Raw genomic sequence first — 17,500 nt, 5'->3', positions numbered from 1 at the left:
TGTATGTGCTGGATAGAGATTACAGCATTGCCCCAGTGCTTACTTTACACATCCACCCACCTCGTCTACTTCCCAAATGGCACCCTATTCCCTATTTAGTGCAGTATTTTTGACCAGGTCCCATATGGCTGCAGACATGTTAATTTACTCAGTTTAATCTCCATCCTGCTTCTTCCACATGTTACCTCCTGAAGCCTTATTAATACCCTGTTATTAATCTCTCTCCCCCCTCTCTGTCTGTCATGTAGAATAATCATGACAGCTCAGACATACTGTCAGGGCCTAGATACATCCAGAGTAGGCTAACAGAGATGGTATTAACATCTGTTTCTTTTGTTTTATGTTGTTGGCAGGAATCGACTACAAGACGACTACGATACTCCTAGACGGAAGAAGAGTCAAGCTGCAGCTCTGGTGAGTGAAGTCACAACACAGACTCGCACGCATGCACAAACACACCCACCCGGCCGTTACCATGCTAAACTCATCCAAATTACACTATTAGCACCCTGTTTCCTATGTAGTGCACTACTTTATTTTATTTTTTTACCCCCTTTTTCTCCCCAATTTCGTGGTATCCAATTGTTAGTAGTTACTGTCTTGTCTCATCGCTACAACTCCCATACGGGCTCGGGAGAGACGAAGGTCGAGAGCCATGCGTCCTCCGAAACACAACCCAACAAAGCCGCACTGCTTCTTAACACAGCGTGCATCCAACCAGGAAGCCAATGTGTCGGAGGAAACACCTGGTCAGTGCACGATGAGACAAGGATATCCCTACCGGCCAAACCCTCCCTAACACGGAACGACGCTAGGCCAATTGTGCGTCGCCCCATGGACCACCCAGTCGCGGCCGGCTGCGACAGAGCCTGGGCTCGAACCCAGAGTCTCTGCACCACTGCACCACCCGGGAGGCCCCGTAGTGCACTACTTTTAACCAGGTCCCATATGGCTCTATATAGGTGATAGAGTGCGATTTGACTGTATCATGTTGATCAGATTAGGAGAAGAATAGAGTATTGTCAGCGAGAGAGAGAGAGACATTCCTGAGAGTTGTTGTAAGGAGAAGAGCAACGGGGGAGAGAGCTCTGTATATAGGCTCAATAAGAAACATGTGAGTCTGATTACACTAAGAGGAATTGTAGCCAGATTTGTCAAAGCAGCAGAATAGGGATGAGGGAAAGACAGACAGACACACACACACACACAGTACATACAGATTATGAAATCATATCAAGAAACAACTGTTCAATGTTTTATATGTGCATGACTCTCATCGAATTAAAAACACAGCTCAAAGCCACAGCTGTGTCAGGGCCAGAGTGTGTGGGCGTGTGTGTGTGTGTGCGTGTGTGGGGGGGCGTGTGTGTGTGTGTGTGTGTGTGCGAACCCAAACACTGCTGTGCCATGCAGGTCTGGAGAATGCAATCTGGATACATGTTATTGTTCTAGCTCTGTACTCTCACTAATTTACCCAATTGCATTCTCTTAAATGCAGGCTTAATCTTAGTGTTTTGGTGTTTATTACACTACAGTAGGTTTTGAATATATGTAGTTAATCCTCTCTTTGTAAGGGATGTATGAATTGTCTGAATTTCACAGCCAAATATACTATACATTTGATAAGTTATTAGTGTAGCTAAACATAGATAATTGGTGATTGTCTGACAAATGATAGCAATAGATGCCTTGCCTTTATAAGGTCATTAGAATAGGGGTGGAATGTTGTTGGAATACTGTGCGTTTTGATTGACATATGGTTGACATTCTGACCCCTTAACCCCTGACCTCTGTGTGTTGTTTCAGGGACACCTCTGGCCAGGGGCGCTTCTGCACCATCTTCCGCTCTTACTCCAGAGGAGCGCAGGTATGTGTGTTCCTGTGTGGGATTGAGTTACATTCTTTTTTCAGTACACTGTTTGATAATGGGTCACACATTATTGTTTCACAATTCCAAAACAAATAACATGTTTACAGCAGGAGAATGTTTCTCTTGGCTGCTGCTGCACACTGCATAGTAAACCCTAATGTATAAAACCTTACATGGTTCTGTGGAAACCTCACTCAAAAAACAGATTTCATCTCTGAGGAAAGGAATAGCCTTGAGAATTTCAACATAAAGAACACAGTAGCCCATTTGAGAAAGTTTTAGAATCAGCACATACAACCTGTAAATAGTATTCTGTAGACCTACACATGCACAAGTATTACTGGCTGTGCTAATATTATAGAGTGGGTGCATGCAAGTTATTTGTACATGTTTTCACATCCATCTATATATCAGCACCATCACTACTGACCCCAGCACCCTTTCCTGTGGAAACAGTACAGTATGGGTGGATGGGGGTGCACCTATCTAAACAGAGACAGTGGATGGGCTTGTGCACTGTTCAAAGCAAAACTTTAATGGTTGATCAATGTTAGTGGATCCAGTATGTAGAAAATCTATTTAGTTCAACCACAATGGCGCCGGAAGAAACGGCAGGAGTTTAACGGGCACCCAACCAATTGTGCTATTAGCGTTTTTTTCGCGACATTTGTAAATTATTTTGTACATAATGTTTCTGCAATCATATCTAATGGCAGAAAAGAGCTTCTGGATATCAGGACAGCGATCACTCACCTCGGATTAGACAAAGATTTCTTAGACAACAAGCAAGACTCACATGATATTCTCCAAACACCCGGCAGGGCCGACATCCCAGTTATTCGCAAGAGGAAGCGACGCAGGTACAGAGGACGAAGAGCCGGATGCCTAGTAAGGACCCGCAGAAGGCGAGTAGGAAAGCTGCCGTTACCGTCAATATTACTCGCCAACGTGCAATCATTGGACAATAAATTAGACGAGGTACGATCACGAATATTCTACCAACGGGACATCAAAAACTGTAATATCCTATGCTTCACGGAATCGTGGCTGAATGACGACATGGATATTCAGCTAGAGAGATATACGCTGCACCGGCAGGATAGAACAGCACACTCCGGTAAGACGAGGGGGGACGGTCTGTGCATATTTGTAAACAACAGCTGGTGCACGAAATCTAAGGAAGTCTCTAGATTTTGCTCGCCTGAAGTAGAGTATATTGTGATAAATTGCAGGCCACACTACTTGCCTAGAGAGTTCTCAGCTATACTTTTCGTGGCTGTTTATTTACCACCACAAACAGATGCTGGCACTAAGACCACACTCAGTCAGCTGTATAAGGAAATAAGCAAACAGGAAACCACTCACCCAGAGACGGCGCTCCTAGTGGCCGGAGACTTTAATGCAGGGAAACTTAAATCAGTTCTACCAAATCTCTATCAACATGTTAAAGGTGCAACCAGAGGGATTTTTTTTTTTAGATCACCTGTACTCCACACACAGAGACGCGTACATAGCTCACCCTCGCCCTCCATTTGGTAAATCCGACCACAACTCTATCTTCCTGATTCCTGCTTACAAGCAAAAATGAAAGCAGGAAGCACCAGTGACTCGGTCCATAAAAAAAGTGGTCAGATGAAGCAGATGCTAAACTACAGGACTGTTTTGCTATCACAGACTGGAACATGTTCCGGGATTCTTCTGATGGCATTGAGTACACCACATCAATCACTGGCTTTATCAATAAGTGCATCGAGGACGTCGTCCACACAGTGACTATACGTACATACCCCAAACAGAAGCCATGGATTACAGGCAACATTCGCACTGAGCTAAAGGGTAGAGCTGCCGCTTTCAAGGTGCGGGACTCAAACCCGGAAGCTTACAAGAAATTCCACTATGCCCTGCCATGAACCATCAAACAGGCAAAACGTCAATGCAGGGCTAAGATTGAATCATACTACACCGGCTCTGACGCTCATCGGATGTGGCAGGGCTTGCAAACTATTACAGACTACAAAGGGAAGCACAGCCGCGAGCAGCCCAGTGACACGAGCCTAGCAGACGAGCTAAATCACTTCTATGCTCGCTTCGAGGCAAGCAATACTGAGGCATGCATGAGAGCATCAGCTGTTCCGGACGACTGTGTGATCACGCTCTCTGTAGCCGACGTGAGTAAGACCTTTAAACAGGTCCACGTACACAAGGCTACGGGGCCAGACGGATTACCAGGACGTGTGCTCCGGGCATGTGCTGACCAACTGGCAGGTGTCTTCACTGACATTTTCAACATGTCCCTGATTGAGTCTGTAATACCAACATGTTTCAAGCAGACCACCATAGTACCTGTACCCAAGAACACGAAGGCAAACCTGCCTAAATGACTACCAACCCGTAGCACTCACATCCGTAGCCATGAAGTGCTTTAAAAGGCTGGTAATGGCTCACATCAACACCATTATCCCAGAAACTCTAGACCCACTCCAATTCGCATACCGCCCAAACAGATCCACAGATGATGCAATCACTATTGCATTCCACACTGCCCTTTCCCATCTAGACAAAAGGAACACCTATGTGAGAATGCTATTCATTGACTACAGCTCAGCGTTCAACACCATAGTACCTTCAAAGCTCATCACTAAGCTAAGGAACCTGGGACTAAACACCTCACTCTGCAACTGGATCCTGGACTTCTTGACGGGCCGCCCCCAGGTGGTGAGGGTAGGCAGCAACACATCTGCCACGCTGATCCTCAACACTGGAGCCCCCCAGGGGTGCGTGCTCAGTCCCCTCCTGTACTCCCTGTTCACCCACGACTGCATGGCCAGGCACGACTCCAACACCATCATTAAGTTTGCAGACGACACAACAGTGGTAGGCCTGATCACCGACAACGATGAGACAGCCTATAGGGAGGAGGTCAGAGACCTGGTCGGGTGTTGCCAGAATAACAACCTATCCCTCAACGTAACCAAGACTAAGGAGATGATTGTGGACAACAGGAAAAGGAGCACCGAGCACGCCCTCATTCTCATCGACGGGGCTGTAGTGGAGCAAGTTGAGAGCGTCAAGTTCCTTGGTGTCCGCATCAACAACAGACTAGAATGGTCCAAACACACCAAGACAGTCGTGAAGAGGGCACTACAAAGCCTATTCCCCCTCAGGAAAGTACAAAAATTTGGCATGGGAGCTCAGATCCTCAAAAGGTTCTACAGCTGCAACATTGATAGCATCCTGACCGGTTGCATCACTGCCTGGTACGGCAATTGCTCGGCCTCCGACCGCAAGGCACTTCAGAGGGTAGTGCATACGGCCCAGTACATCACTGGGGCAAAGCTGCCTGCCATCCAGGACCTCTACACCAGGCAGTGTCAGAGGAAGGCCCTAAAAATTGTCAAAGACCCCAGCCACCCCAGTCATAGACTGTTCTCTCTACTACCGCATGGCAAGCGGTACCGGAGTGCCAAGTCTAGGACAAAAAGGCTTCTCAACAGTTTTTACCCCCAAGCCATTAGACTCCTGAACAGATAACCAAATGGTTACCCGGACTATTTTCATTGTGTGAACTGTGTGTGTGTGTGTGTGCACCGTGTGTATGTATGTGTGGTCAGGTCAGGATAAAACATCTCCTCATTGGTTTTTAGCAGCATATACCCACGTGGTTGATTGAAAGATGAACTGAGGAGCACACTCCACTCCAGTTGGTTGTGGTAATGCACCTTAAAGTTGGTTGCCAACCGCCATATAAAGTCCAAAGAAGAAGAAAAAGCCTGAAAGAGGAGAGATTACTAGAAACAAAAACTATGTTGACCGTTTTATCTGTGGATTAATTGTCGGAGTAGATGACCTTGTGCATTTCAGGTAAAATAACAACCCAATGTTTATATCCCAGGACAAATTAGCTAGCAACAACAAGCTAGCTAAATTGCCATAAATGTTTAATGCTTTTCGACCTGTCCCCAAATTAAAACTTCTTATGGCTGCAATCCCGGTAATGGGATCGATATGACAACAGCCAGTTGTGCAGGGCGCCATTTTCAAAACATCAAAAATCTCATAATTAAAATTCCTCAAACATACATGTATCTCATACCATTTTAAAGCTATTCTTGTTGTTAATCCCACCACAGTGTCCGATTTCAAATATGCTTTACAGCAAAAGCACCACAAACGATTATGTTAGGTCACCACATATAGCCATAGAAAAACACAGCCATTTTCTTTTTCCAGTGAAAGAGAGGAGTTTCCAAAAGCACAAATAGAGATAAAATGAATCACTAACCTTTGATGATCTTCATCAGATGACACTAATAAGACTTCATGTTACACAATACATGTATGTTTTGTTTGATAAAGTTCATATTTATCAAAATATGAGTTTACATTGGCGCGTTACATTCACTAGTTCCAAAAACATCCAGTGATTTTGCATAGCCACATCATTCAACAGAAATACTCATCATAAATGTAGATGATAATACAAGTTATACACATGGAATTATAGATATACCTCTCCTTAATGCAACCGCTGTGTCTGATTTCAAAAAAACTTTACAGAATAAGCCAGCCATGCAATAATCTGAGACGGCGCTCAGAAAAATTTGTCACAATTAGCCGCCATGTTGACGTCAACATAAACAAGAAATTACATGATAAATATTCCCTTACCTTTGATGATCTACATCAGAAAGCACTCCAGGAATCCCAGGTCCACAATAAATGTTTGTTTTGTTCGATAATGTCCGTTATTTATGTCCAAATACCTTCTTTTGTTAGCGCGTTTGGTATACATATCCAAACGCTCATTCTGGTCAGCGTTACATCGGACAAAAACTTCAAAAGGTTATATTACAGGTCGAAGAAACATTTCAAACTAAGTACAGAATCAATCATTAGGATGTTTTTAACATAGCTTCAATAAAGTTCCAACCAGAGTATTCCTTCTTGTCTTCATGAGCAATGGAACGCAAGTGGGTACCATGAGGAATAAGCGTGAGCAGAAAATGGCTGACTGCCAGACACCTGAAAGATTCTGCTATCATTCACTCCCACAACACCATAGAAGTCTCATTATAATTTCTATTGGTGGTTGACATCTAGTGGACCCCTAGGCAGTGCAACATCATTAATATCTCAAGGGGATTTCATTGGGGACTCTGGTGAATACATACAAAGCTCAGATTTCTCACTTCCTGTTTTGATTTCTCCTCAGGATTTTGCTTGCCATATGAGTTCTGTTATACTCACAGACATCATTCAAACAGTTTTAGAAACGTTAGAGTGTTTTCTATCCAATACTAATAATAATATGCATATATTAGCAACTGAGACTGAGGAGCAGGCCGTTTACTTTGGGCAATTTATTAATCCAAGCTACTCAATACTGCCCCCCAGCCATAAGAAGTTAATATAATTGGTTCAGAGATTGTTTTGATATTTCAACTTGGGTGTGCTGATCGTGTCTGGTCTGGGTGGACAAAATCAACTTGCGGGCAATGGCGTACGCGAACGCATGCACGGTCTGGTCAACATGTAACAGTTCTATGGAATGCAAACTGATGGAGAGTTAGCTTGAATCCTCAGTGTTAGCAACTGGCGCCACCAGTGACAGTAAAACTTAATAGTAGTTGGCAGTTGGACAGACTACTCCAGCTAATTGCATTTATACAGGAATGTGCTATTCCCATGAGACTTTCTATAGTTTACACTGTACCCAATTAACTGAACAGTCTGCTTCATTGTCTCTGTTCTCAATTCATTTTGAGTAGACTACTGTACACAATATCACATATTTTACTGTGCATCTCCACTTAGAGAGTGTGTGTGTTTGTGTTTAAAGGCCCACTTTTTTTCAACTGAAAGATGATGCCCAGAGCTTACCCATGATGTTGCACAATTCAAGTCAATAAGTCATACTTTTAGGCAAAGTATGATATATTTGTGGGAAATCCAAAATGGGGACTTTTTTTCTGTGGCAATGCCGTGTGTTTCCCATATGATATGACATGCTAATACTTTTCAGTCTACGTTCATTTTCAGGGCTGGGTTTTATTTAATTGTTACCACCCACCAGCATGGCATTGTTAATAATCAGAAACACCTGCAAAGTAATTTATGTCTGTAATAAAGCCCTTTTGTGGGGAAAAACTCAATCTGATTTTCTGGGTCAGGCTCCCCAGTGGGTGGGCCTTGCACCCAAGTGGGTGGGCTATGCCACCCCTGGCTGCGCCCCTGCCCAGTCATGTGAAATCCATAGATTAGAGCCTAATGTATTTATCTCAGTTGACTGATTTCCTCCTATGAACTGTAATTCAGTAAAATCGTAAATTGCTGCATGTTGCTTTTATATTTTTGTTCAGTATGAATAGTATACTTGTGTGATATGATTGCATTTTGTAACCCTGCTACCCCCGTCGTCCCAAGAAGAATGGTTTTGACCACTAAAGTCTTGTTTCACTGCTTTGGTTGGTGCTAAACCACAAGTATCTATCCTATAATGAAGAAAATGTAAGGAACTTGTTTATCTATTTTGTTGTTCTGTTGTTACATTTGTATTGTTGTTTCGTGTCCGTAGCGCTCAGGGTGTTGTTACATGTAATTTGCGACATGAGTCATTGTAGCTTATCATTTCACTTCCCTTGTGAGAACCATGAGCACGGGTTGACTTGGCTTTGCTGTACTGCAGCCAAAGCCTGCCACCAGCCTACCTACCAAAGGTTGCATCATGTCCATTACACAATGTAGAAAAACACATCTCTTATGGAAGATGCCAAAACATTGGAGATAACAAAAATGGAGAAGTCAAAAATACTGGTTTCCATCTGTGGTAAAGTTTTCCCTATTATGCTTATGACAAATCCAGCTCCAGAACCAGTTTAGCCAGCTGGCTAATCTTTGGAATACGGTGTAGTAAAAAAAAACGTACATATCCCAACTGGAAGCCATGCAACATCCGCACTGAGCTTAAAGACTAGAGCTGCCGCTTTCAAGGAGCGGAACACCGACCCGGACACTTATAAGAAATCCTGCTATGCCCTCCAACAAACCAACAAAACAAGCAAAGCGTCAATACAGGACTAAGATTGAATCCTACTACAAGGCAAGGCAAGCAACACTGAACCATGCGTAAGAACACTAGCTGTTCCGAACGGCTGTGTAATCACATTCTTTGTAGCCGATGTGAGTAAGACCTTTAAACAGGTTAACATTCACAAGGCCGCAGGGCCAGACGGATTGCCAGGACGCGTACTCAGAGAATGCACTGACCAGCTGGCAATCGTCTTCACTGACATTTTCAACCTCTACCTGACCCAATTTGTAATACCTACAAGCAGACCACCATAGTCTCTGTGCCCAAGAACGCCAAGGTAACCTGTCTAAATGACTATCACCCCGTAGTACTCACATCTGTAGCCATGAAATGCTTTGAAAGGCTGGTCATGGCTCACATCAACACCGTCATCCCAGACAACCTGGACCCACTCCAATTCGCATACTGTCCCAACAGATACACAGATTACACAATCTTTATTGCACTCCACACTGCCTTTTCCCACTTCGAAAAAGGAACACCTATGTGAAAATGCTGTTCATTGACTACAGCTCAGCGTTCAACACCATAATGTCCTCCAAGCTCAACACCAAGCTAAGGACCCTGGGACAAAATACCTCCCTCTGCAACTGGATCTTGGACTTCCTGATGGGACGCCTCCAGGTGGTGAGGGTAGGCAACAACACAATCACAATGGTGACCCTCAACACAGGGGCCCCCCAGGGGTGCCTGCTTAGTCCCCTCCTGTACTCCCTGTTCACCCACGACTCTGTGGCTGCACAAGACGCCAACACCATCATTAAGTTTACCAACGACATGACAATGGTAGGCCTGATCACCGACAACGATGAGACAGCCTATAGGGAGGAGGTCAGAGACGCCAGGACAACAACCTCTCCCTCAACGTCAGCAAGACAAAGGAGCTGATCATGGACTACAGGAAATGGAGGGCCGAGCATGCCCACATTCACATCGACGGAGTTGTAGTAGAGCAGACCGAGAGCTTCAAGTTCCTCAGTTTTCCCACCCCTCGACTTTTTCCACATTTTGTTCTGTTACAAAGTGGGATTCAAATGGATTTAATTGTCTTTTTTAACAATCTACACAAAATACTGTCAAAAATGATTGAAAATAAAACACGAATATCTTGATTAGATAAGTATTATTCAACCCCCTGAGTCAATACATGTTAGAATCACCTTTGGCAGCGATTACAGCTGTGAGTCTTTCTGAGTTAGTCTCTAAGAGCTTTGCACACCTGAATTGTACAATATTTGCCCATTATTATTTTTAATTCTTCCAGCTCAGCCATTATCACGTTTTGCCACAGATTTTCAAGCTGATTTAAGCCAAAACTGTAACTAGGCCACTCAGGAATATTCAATGTTGTCTTGGTAAGCAACTCCAGTTTATATTTGACCTTGTGTTTTAGGTTATCGTCCTGCTGAAAGGTGAATTTGTCTCCCAGTGTCTGTTGGAAAGCAGACTGAACCAGTTATCCTCTAGGATTTTGCTTGTGCTTAGCTCTATTCCGTTTCTTTTTATCCTAACAAACTCCCTAGTCGATAGTTGAAAATATGAAGAGTGTGTTGTGTTGTATTTTCCCCCAAACATTGTATTCAGGACATAAAGTTAATTTCTTAGCAATTTTTTTGTAGTTTTACTTTAGTGCCTTATTGCAAACAGGATGTGTCTTTTGGAATATGTTCATTCTGTACAGGCTTTCTTATTTTCACTCTGTCATTTAGGTTAGTATTGTGGGTTAACTACAATGTTATTGATCCATCCTCAGCTTCCTCCTATCACAGCCATTAAACTCAGTGACTGTTTTAAAGTCACCATTGGCTTCATGGTGAAATCCCTGAGCAGTTTCCTTCCTCTACGCCAACTGAGTTAGGAAGGACACCTGTATATTTGTAGTGACTGGGTGTATTGATACACCATCCAAAGTGCAATTAGTAACTTCACAATGCTCAATGGGATAGTCAATGTCTGTTTTTTTTGTTTTTTTTTACACATCTACCAATAGGTGCCCTTCTTTACAAGGCATTGGAAAACCTCCCTGGTCTTTGTGGTTGAATCTGTGTTTGATATTTACTGCTCGACCGAGGGGCCTTACAGATAATTGAATGTGTGGGGTACAGAGATGATGTAGACATTCAAAAATCATGTTAAACACTATTATTGCAACGTATTATTTGACTTGTTAAGCACATTTTTAGTTGTGCACTTATTTAGGTTTGCCATAACAAAGGGGTTGAATACTTTTTAATTTTTAATTAATTTGCCGGCATTTCTAAAAAATATAATTCCACCTTTTACATTATGGGGTATTGTGTATAGGCCAGTGACGCACAATCTCAATGTAATCCATTATAATTTCAGGCTGTAAAACAACAAAATGTGGAAAAAGTCAAGAGGTATGAATACTTTCTGAAGGCACTGTATCATGGTCCAAACACACCAACACTGTTGTGAAAAGGGCACAATAACACCTCTTCCCCTCAGGAGCCTGAAATTGGCATGTGCCCTCACATCCTCAAAAGGTTCTACAGCTGCATCATTGAGAGTATCTTTTTTTTTTTTTATTTTTTTATCCCATTTTCTCCCCAATTTTTTCGTGGTATCCAATCGCTAGTAATTACTGCCTTGTCTCATCGCTACAACTCCCGTACGGGCTCGGGAGAGACGAAGGTCGAAAGCCATGCGTCCTCCGAAGCACAACCCAACCAGCCGTACTGCTTCTTAACACAGCGCGCCTCCAACCCGGAAGCCAGCCGCACCAATGTGTCGGAGGAAACACCGTTTACCTGGCCCCCTTGGCTGGCGCGCACTGCGCCCGGCCCGCCACAGGAGTCGCTGGAGCGCGATGAGACAAGGATATCCCTACCGGCCAAACCCTCCCTACCCCGGACGACGCTATGCCAATTGTGCGTCGCCCCACGGACCTCCCGGTCGCGGCCGGCTGCGACAGAGCCTGGGCGCGAACCCAGAGACTCTGGTGACGCAGTTAGCACTGCGATGCAGTGCCCTAGACCACTGCGCCACCCGGGAGGCCCCCGAGAGTATCTTGACTGGCTGCATCACTGCTTGGTATGGCAACTGCCTGACATCCGACCGCAAGGCACTACAGAGGGTAATGCGCTCCAGCCACCCAATTCATTGACGTTCTCTCTGCTACCGCACGGCAAGTGGTACCGAGGTACCAAGTCTGGAACCAACAGGATCCTGAACAGCTTCTACCCCCAAGCCATAAGAATGATAAATAGTTAGTAAAATAATTAACCAAATAGCTACCCAGACTATCTGCATTGACCATTTTGCACTAACTTTGACTCATCACATACACTGCTGCTACTGTTCACTATCTGTCACTTTATTCCTAGTTATATGTACATATCTTCCTCAAATACCTTGTACCCCTGCACATCGACTCGGTATTGGTACCCCTTGTATATAGCCAAGTTATCGTTACTCATTGTGTATCTATTGTTATTTTTATTATTAGGTGTTTTACTTTTCTATTATTTCTCAATTTTCTTTATCTCTGCATTTTTGGGGAGGACCAATAAGTAAGTATTTCACTCTTAGTCTACACCTGTTGTTTATGAAGCATGTGATGAATACCATTTTTGATTTGATCTCTCAGGGTGTGATCTTGGTCTATGACATCACCAACCGATGGTCGTTTGATGGTATTGACAGATGGATTAAGGAGATAGATGAGGTAAGAGACATCGATCAATCGCTCTCTCTCAGAAACAGTGAACCTCTGTTGTGTCCCAAATGGCACCCTATTCCCCAAAGGGCTCTGGTCAAAAGTAGTGCACTATAAAGAGAATAGGGTGCCATTTGGGATGGCGCCACATGGTAAATTGCAGTCTACATCACTGAATCGCTCCTATTGCTCTATGATGTAAGACACGTTGCTCAATTTCTGCTTGTGATAATGACTAAACCTTCTCCAACCCACATCTCTGGCCTTTGCTCCAAATCAACTCACACACTCATTAACTAGCCACACACAGTTAGACTTTCAAGATAGCCCATGTTATGTGAATAATATTATTCACCTTCAATTGAAAAAAAAATATGCTCAACAATTGATTCTTGACATCCTTTTTGCCACCTTGGGACCTTCTATTACCACTCCATTATTTGACTTGGGAAGAACAGGGAAGAACACTATGTAACACATATGCATACACACACCCTTATTATGTACTAACAGAATCTGTACCTCACTACTTTCTGTTCCCCTTCCTGTCAACCCAGCATGCACCGGGAGTGCCTAAGATCCTGGTGGGGAACCGGTTACACCTGGCCTACAAACGCCAGGTGACCACAGAGCAGGCCCAGGTGTATGCCGAGAGGTTAGGGGTCACCTTCTTTGAGGTCAGCCCGCTGTGCAACTTTAATATCACAGAGTCCTTCACAGAGCTGGCCAGGATAGTCTTGATGAGGCATGGCATGGAGAGACTCTGGAGGCCTAACAAAGGTGAGGCAGCGTAAACTGAGCCTTGAGCAGCTTGTTCTTACTCTCTTTCTCTCACTGTTTTACACAATGGTGCCCTCTCGTGGTGTAATATTTCTATTTGTGAAATATTAAATATTCTGTCTCTCTCACACTCCCCCCCCCCCCACCTTCTCTCTCTCTCTTAGTTTTGAGTCTTCAGGACCTGTGCTGTCGTTCCATCGTGTCCTGCACCCCTGTCCACCTTGTTGACAAGCTTCCTCTCCCCCTGGCTCTCAAGTCCCACCTCAAATCTTTCTCCATGGCCAACGGCCTCAATGCCCGCATGATGCACGGACGGTCCTACTCCGTCACCGCCACTGCTGCCAACACCACCCACATCCCCACCAAGAGGACCGGATGCCAGCTGCTGAAAAAGAAAAAACTCTTCCGTCCTCCGCCGCTCAGCCCGGCGGCCGAACAGAGCTGCACTGGCAACAGCTGCAAGATCTCCTAGCAACCAGTTGAAACAGGAAGAGGAAGTCCTTTGGGAAGGATGTTGTCATCACATGAACAGGAAGTTGGTGTTGATCACTAGTGCAGCCAAAGATGGTGGATAAATTAAGATCTCCCACTGAGGCTGTTTACCATTGAAAAGAATGGTCACAGTTCCGGTCTGCTTAATTCACAATGTGAATTGGAAATATGTTTTTTTTTGCATATCCCAATGCTCCCGAGACACCCCCAGAGAGTAGGGTCATGGCCAGGGTCTGCCATTATCAACAAGAACCCTGGAGCTTAGGGTTAAGTGCTTTACTCAAGGGCACATTGACAGATTTTTCACCTTGTCGTTCTATGGATTAGAACTAGCAACCTTTCAGTTACTGGCCCAATGCACTAACCGCTAAGCCACCTGCCCATTATAGTATCTGTGAGAGCACGGGCAGTGCCATTTAGGCCATCTCCATTATAAAGTAGTCCATTTTCTTCTTCTACTACTTCTATGAGTTTGCAAACAACTGAAAGGGTGCATACTGCCACTCGAAGTGTGTGGTTTAAACAGGTATAAAGCCAAGGTTAGTGATTTACTGCCACCTGCAGTTATGAAATGTTTGCTCACGAGTATAATTCATTGGCTGATACCTCCTGGATGAAATGTGATCCTTCCTTAACCTATAGGAAGTCCCACCCAGTTGAATACTTCCAAGTACTGAAAGTCCTCAATAGCGCTGCCCATGCTAAAACAAGCTTTTGGGCACGAGAGTCTTCTATCTATTTCTATGGGTGCAGCTCGTCTAGGGTCACCAAGAGCCAGCCAGATGAGCTTCAAGGGAGTGTTCAACGAGAGGTGACCCCTCACAGCCCCCCCCCAAACCAGGAAGTTTTCACAGGGACTGGATGTTCTAGGCCTCCAGACGCACAACAGTCCCCCACAGGTACTCACAGGAGGTCCATGGTGTGACAAAGATGGGGAAGGAACATGTCATGCTCAGAGATTTTGGATTAGCGCTATGGGTCACTGCCCTTGGACCCAGAAGGAAGTTTTGATGCTAGATCATATGTGAGCCATATGACTATATTGTGCACAGACTATATTTCAATTACTTTTTAAATTCATTTGGTAATTTGTATTTCACCGGCCTGAACTACAATATAATGTATTTTGTAACGAGACACTTTCGAGACCTGTAATTTGTATTTTCAAAATACAAAATACATTTCTATACCATTTTGTTTTTATAGTGGTTCACAATTTCGTGGCCTCCTTTCACCCTGCATTGGTATCAGAAGTCTGATGCCAGTATGGTGTTAAGAATGACGACGAAATGTAAATGTTAAAATTTGTATTATTGGGTATTATTCTAATAAGCTCCGTCCCGAAACAAGGCCAATAATAACAATAATAATAATACTCGGTGTGCTTTGCAATTGTTTATATTTACATTTTGGTCATTTAGCAATCAGTGCATTCAACTAAGGTAGATAAATAACCACATTGCACATCAATGGTAAAAGTAAATTTTTTGTTACAGTTACTGAGAATGTTGTTGTAGTGAAGGCGTATACTTGCAAATGTATTTTGTATTTTAGTTTGATACATTGGTCTTTATAGTATCTTGTATTTAGAACAAGAAACATTTTGATGTATCTTTTTCCCATATCTGATTGTGCATAATATGTTTCCAGAAAAACGATGAACATATGCACTGTGTAAAAATATAGTACTAAATAGTACTATTGTGTACAATATTTGTGGATGATCTGTGGTCCTTTTTGCACTGTTTTCTCACCCACTGCAATCAATGACACAAAGCATTCAAATTAGTTTTAATCCTATGGTCTAATTTCACAATGAAAGAAACATTACTGGACTGGTCTTATAAATGGTATACTACACACCTCTGCCTTTAAAAAAAATACTAGACAAAGCCTTTTTAAGATCTAGCTACTTGTTTTACACATACTTTTTACAGCAAAATACTATTTCTGCCAAAGTCATCTGGAACTTCAAGTCTGGAATTCTTTGGAGAAACCATTTGTGTAATGAATTTGTATGATATGTACAGTTATGACAATGTTGTTTGATACAATGTATTTTTTCTGTTATTTGGGTTTGTATTCATTTCCAAGTGTACAGTGACAGAGATTATACTATTTCAGATAGTGACACCAACACCAAAGACTTAGTAGACTGAGGACGTTACTGAACGAACAAGCGGTTTTGTACAGTAAATATCACCACACGGATTTACAATAAACTTCACAAACAGGAACTGTCTTCTCTGCTCAGATAATAATAATAAAAATACAAGTAATTGATAGCATTTATATTACACTTTTCCACATGCTGAACGCTCTGTAAGGAGGGAAACTCACCTCATCTCACTTGATCATGTTTTTACCCACATGTCCCTCGTGAGAACCTGAAAACAATGGGTGCATTCCATGTCACCCACTAGCTTTACTAGAGAGCACTTTACAAAGGAGGAGGTATGAGTATTTTTACATACTGTATCTAATGAAGACCTTTATGGTCTCATGGCTGTTTGCAAATGAGGTGTGACAGGCTCAGCCATATAGCAAGAACAGGTTCTGTAAATACATTGCTTTTAAAATCTATCAGAAATGCTGAGAAATTGACCCATGGAAAGCTTTCCTGATTATTTTGGTCTGGTCTGTACTCTGGTCTCTTTGGTTATGTGTTGTTCTTCAATGAGAGTGTCAACAAGAGGATCAGCATTCGGTAAGTCCTCATCATAGCAAAGACTCCATAGATCCAGAGTTTCAGAAGACCTTTATTACCGACATACAGCTCTACCTGGACAGAGACCAGCTCAGTAGTGTTAGTGAATGGAACCGATTGGCCCATTTCAACAACCCCTTTAGTTTCATGGGTTACAACTACATAGGTAATCTCGCTCGCTCTCTCTTGGATTGAGTGTGGGTACACATAATAAATGTTATGAGAATTTGCTTCGGAAAAAAATACGATTTCTAAGTAGCCAATGTCAGCAATTAGACTTTTTCTTTACGCACCTCAAACTTGGCAATAGTGGTTACCTTGAATAAATGCATGTTTATCCATAATGTTGACTAGCAATCTTTTGTATCTTGTTTGATGTTTATTTCGTTTTCTTGCATTTGTTTGCAATAGTTTGATTGCGGTTGTCACGATCGTGTGGAGGATTGACGGACCAAAACGCAGCATTTGGAAAATAAGCCATCTTCCTTTTATTGATGACGAAGGCAAAACGAAACAAACACACACTAAACAAAACAATAAAACGACCGTGAAGCTATGAACGTAGTGCACACACAGGCTACAAACGTATAACATAGACAATTACCCACAAACAAACTAAAGCCTATGGCTACCTTAAATATGGCTACCAATCAGAGACAACAGAAATCAGCTGTCTCTAATTGGGAACCCATTCAGGCAACCATAGACTTTCCTAGACAACTACACCCAACATAGACACAGCTAGACACATACACTCAACACAAACCCATACACTACACCCAACACCCCCTTTACCATATAACCACCCAAAACCGACAAAACACAAACATTCCCCATGTCACACCCTGACCTAACTAAAATAATAAAGAAAACAAATAATAC

General features: G+C 43.1%; 1 protein-coding gene across 1 annotated transcript in view; it reads left to right on the top strand.

Annotated features, from left to right (window-relative positions):
• rab40b (RAB40B, member RAS oncogene family) overlaps positions 1-16,962 on the top strand; it is a 60,047-nt gene extending 43,085 nt beyond the window's left edge. Inside the window, exons 2-6 of the mRNA XM_055931311.1 lie at positions 354-414; positions 1,807-1,867; positions 12,571-12,648; positions 13,197-13,419; positions 13,584-16,962. Of these exons, the coding sequence (XP_055787286.1) occupies positions 354-414; positions 1,807-1,867; positions 12,571-12,648; positions 13,197-13,419; positions 13,584-13,891 (731 nt within the window). The 3' untranslated portion in view covers positions 13,892-16,962. The remainder of the gene's footprint in view (positions 1-353; positions 415-1,806; positions 1,868-12,570; positions 12,649-13,196; positions 13,420-13,583) is intronic.
• Positions 16,963-17,500: the final 538 nt, after the last annotated feature.

The sequence above is a fragment of the Salvelinus fontinalis genome, chromosome 1 (genome assembly GCF_029448725.1).
Source record: "Salvelinus fontinalis isolate EN_2023a chromosome 1, ASM2944872v1, whole genome shotgun sequence".
NCBI lineage: Eukaryota > Metazoa > Chordata > Actinopteri > Salmoniformes > Salmonidae > Salvelinus > Salvelinus fontinalis.
This window is presented reverse-complemented; position numbering and strand designations above follow the sequence as displayed.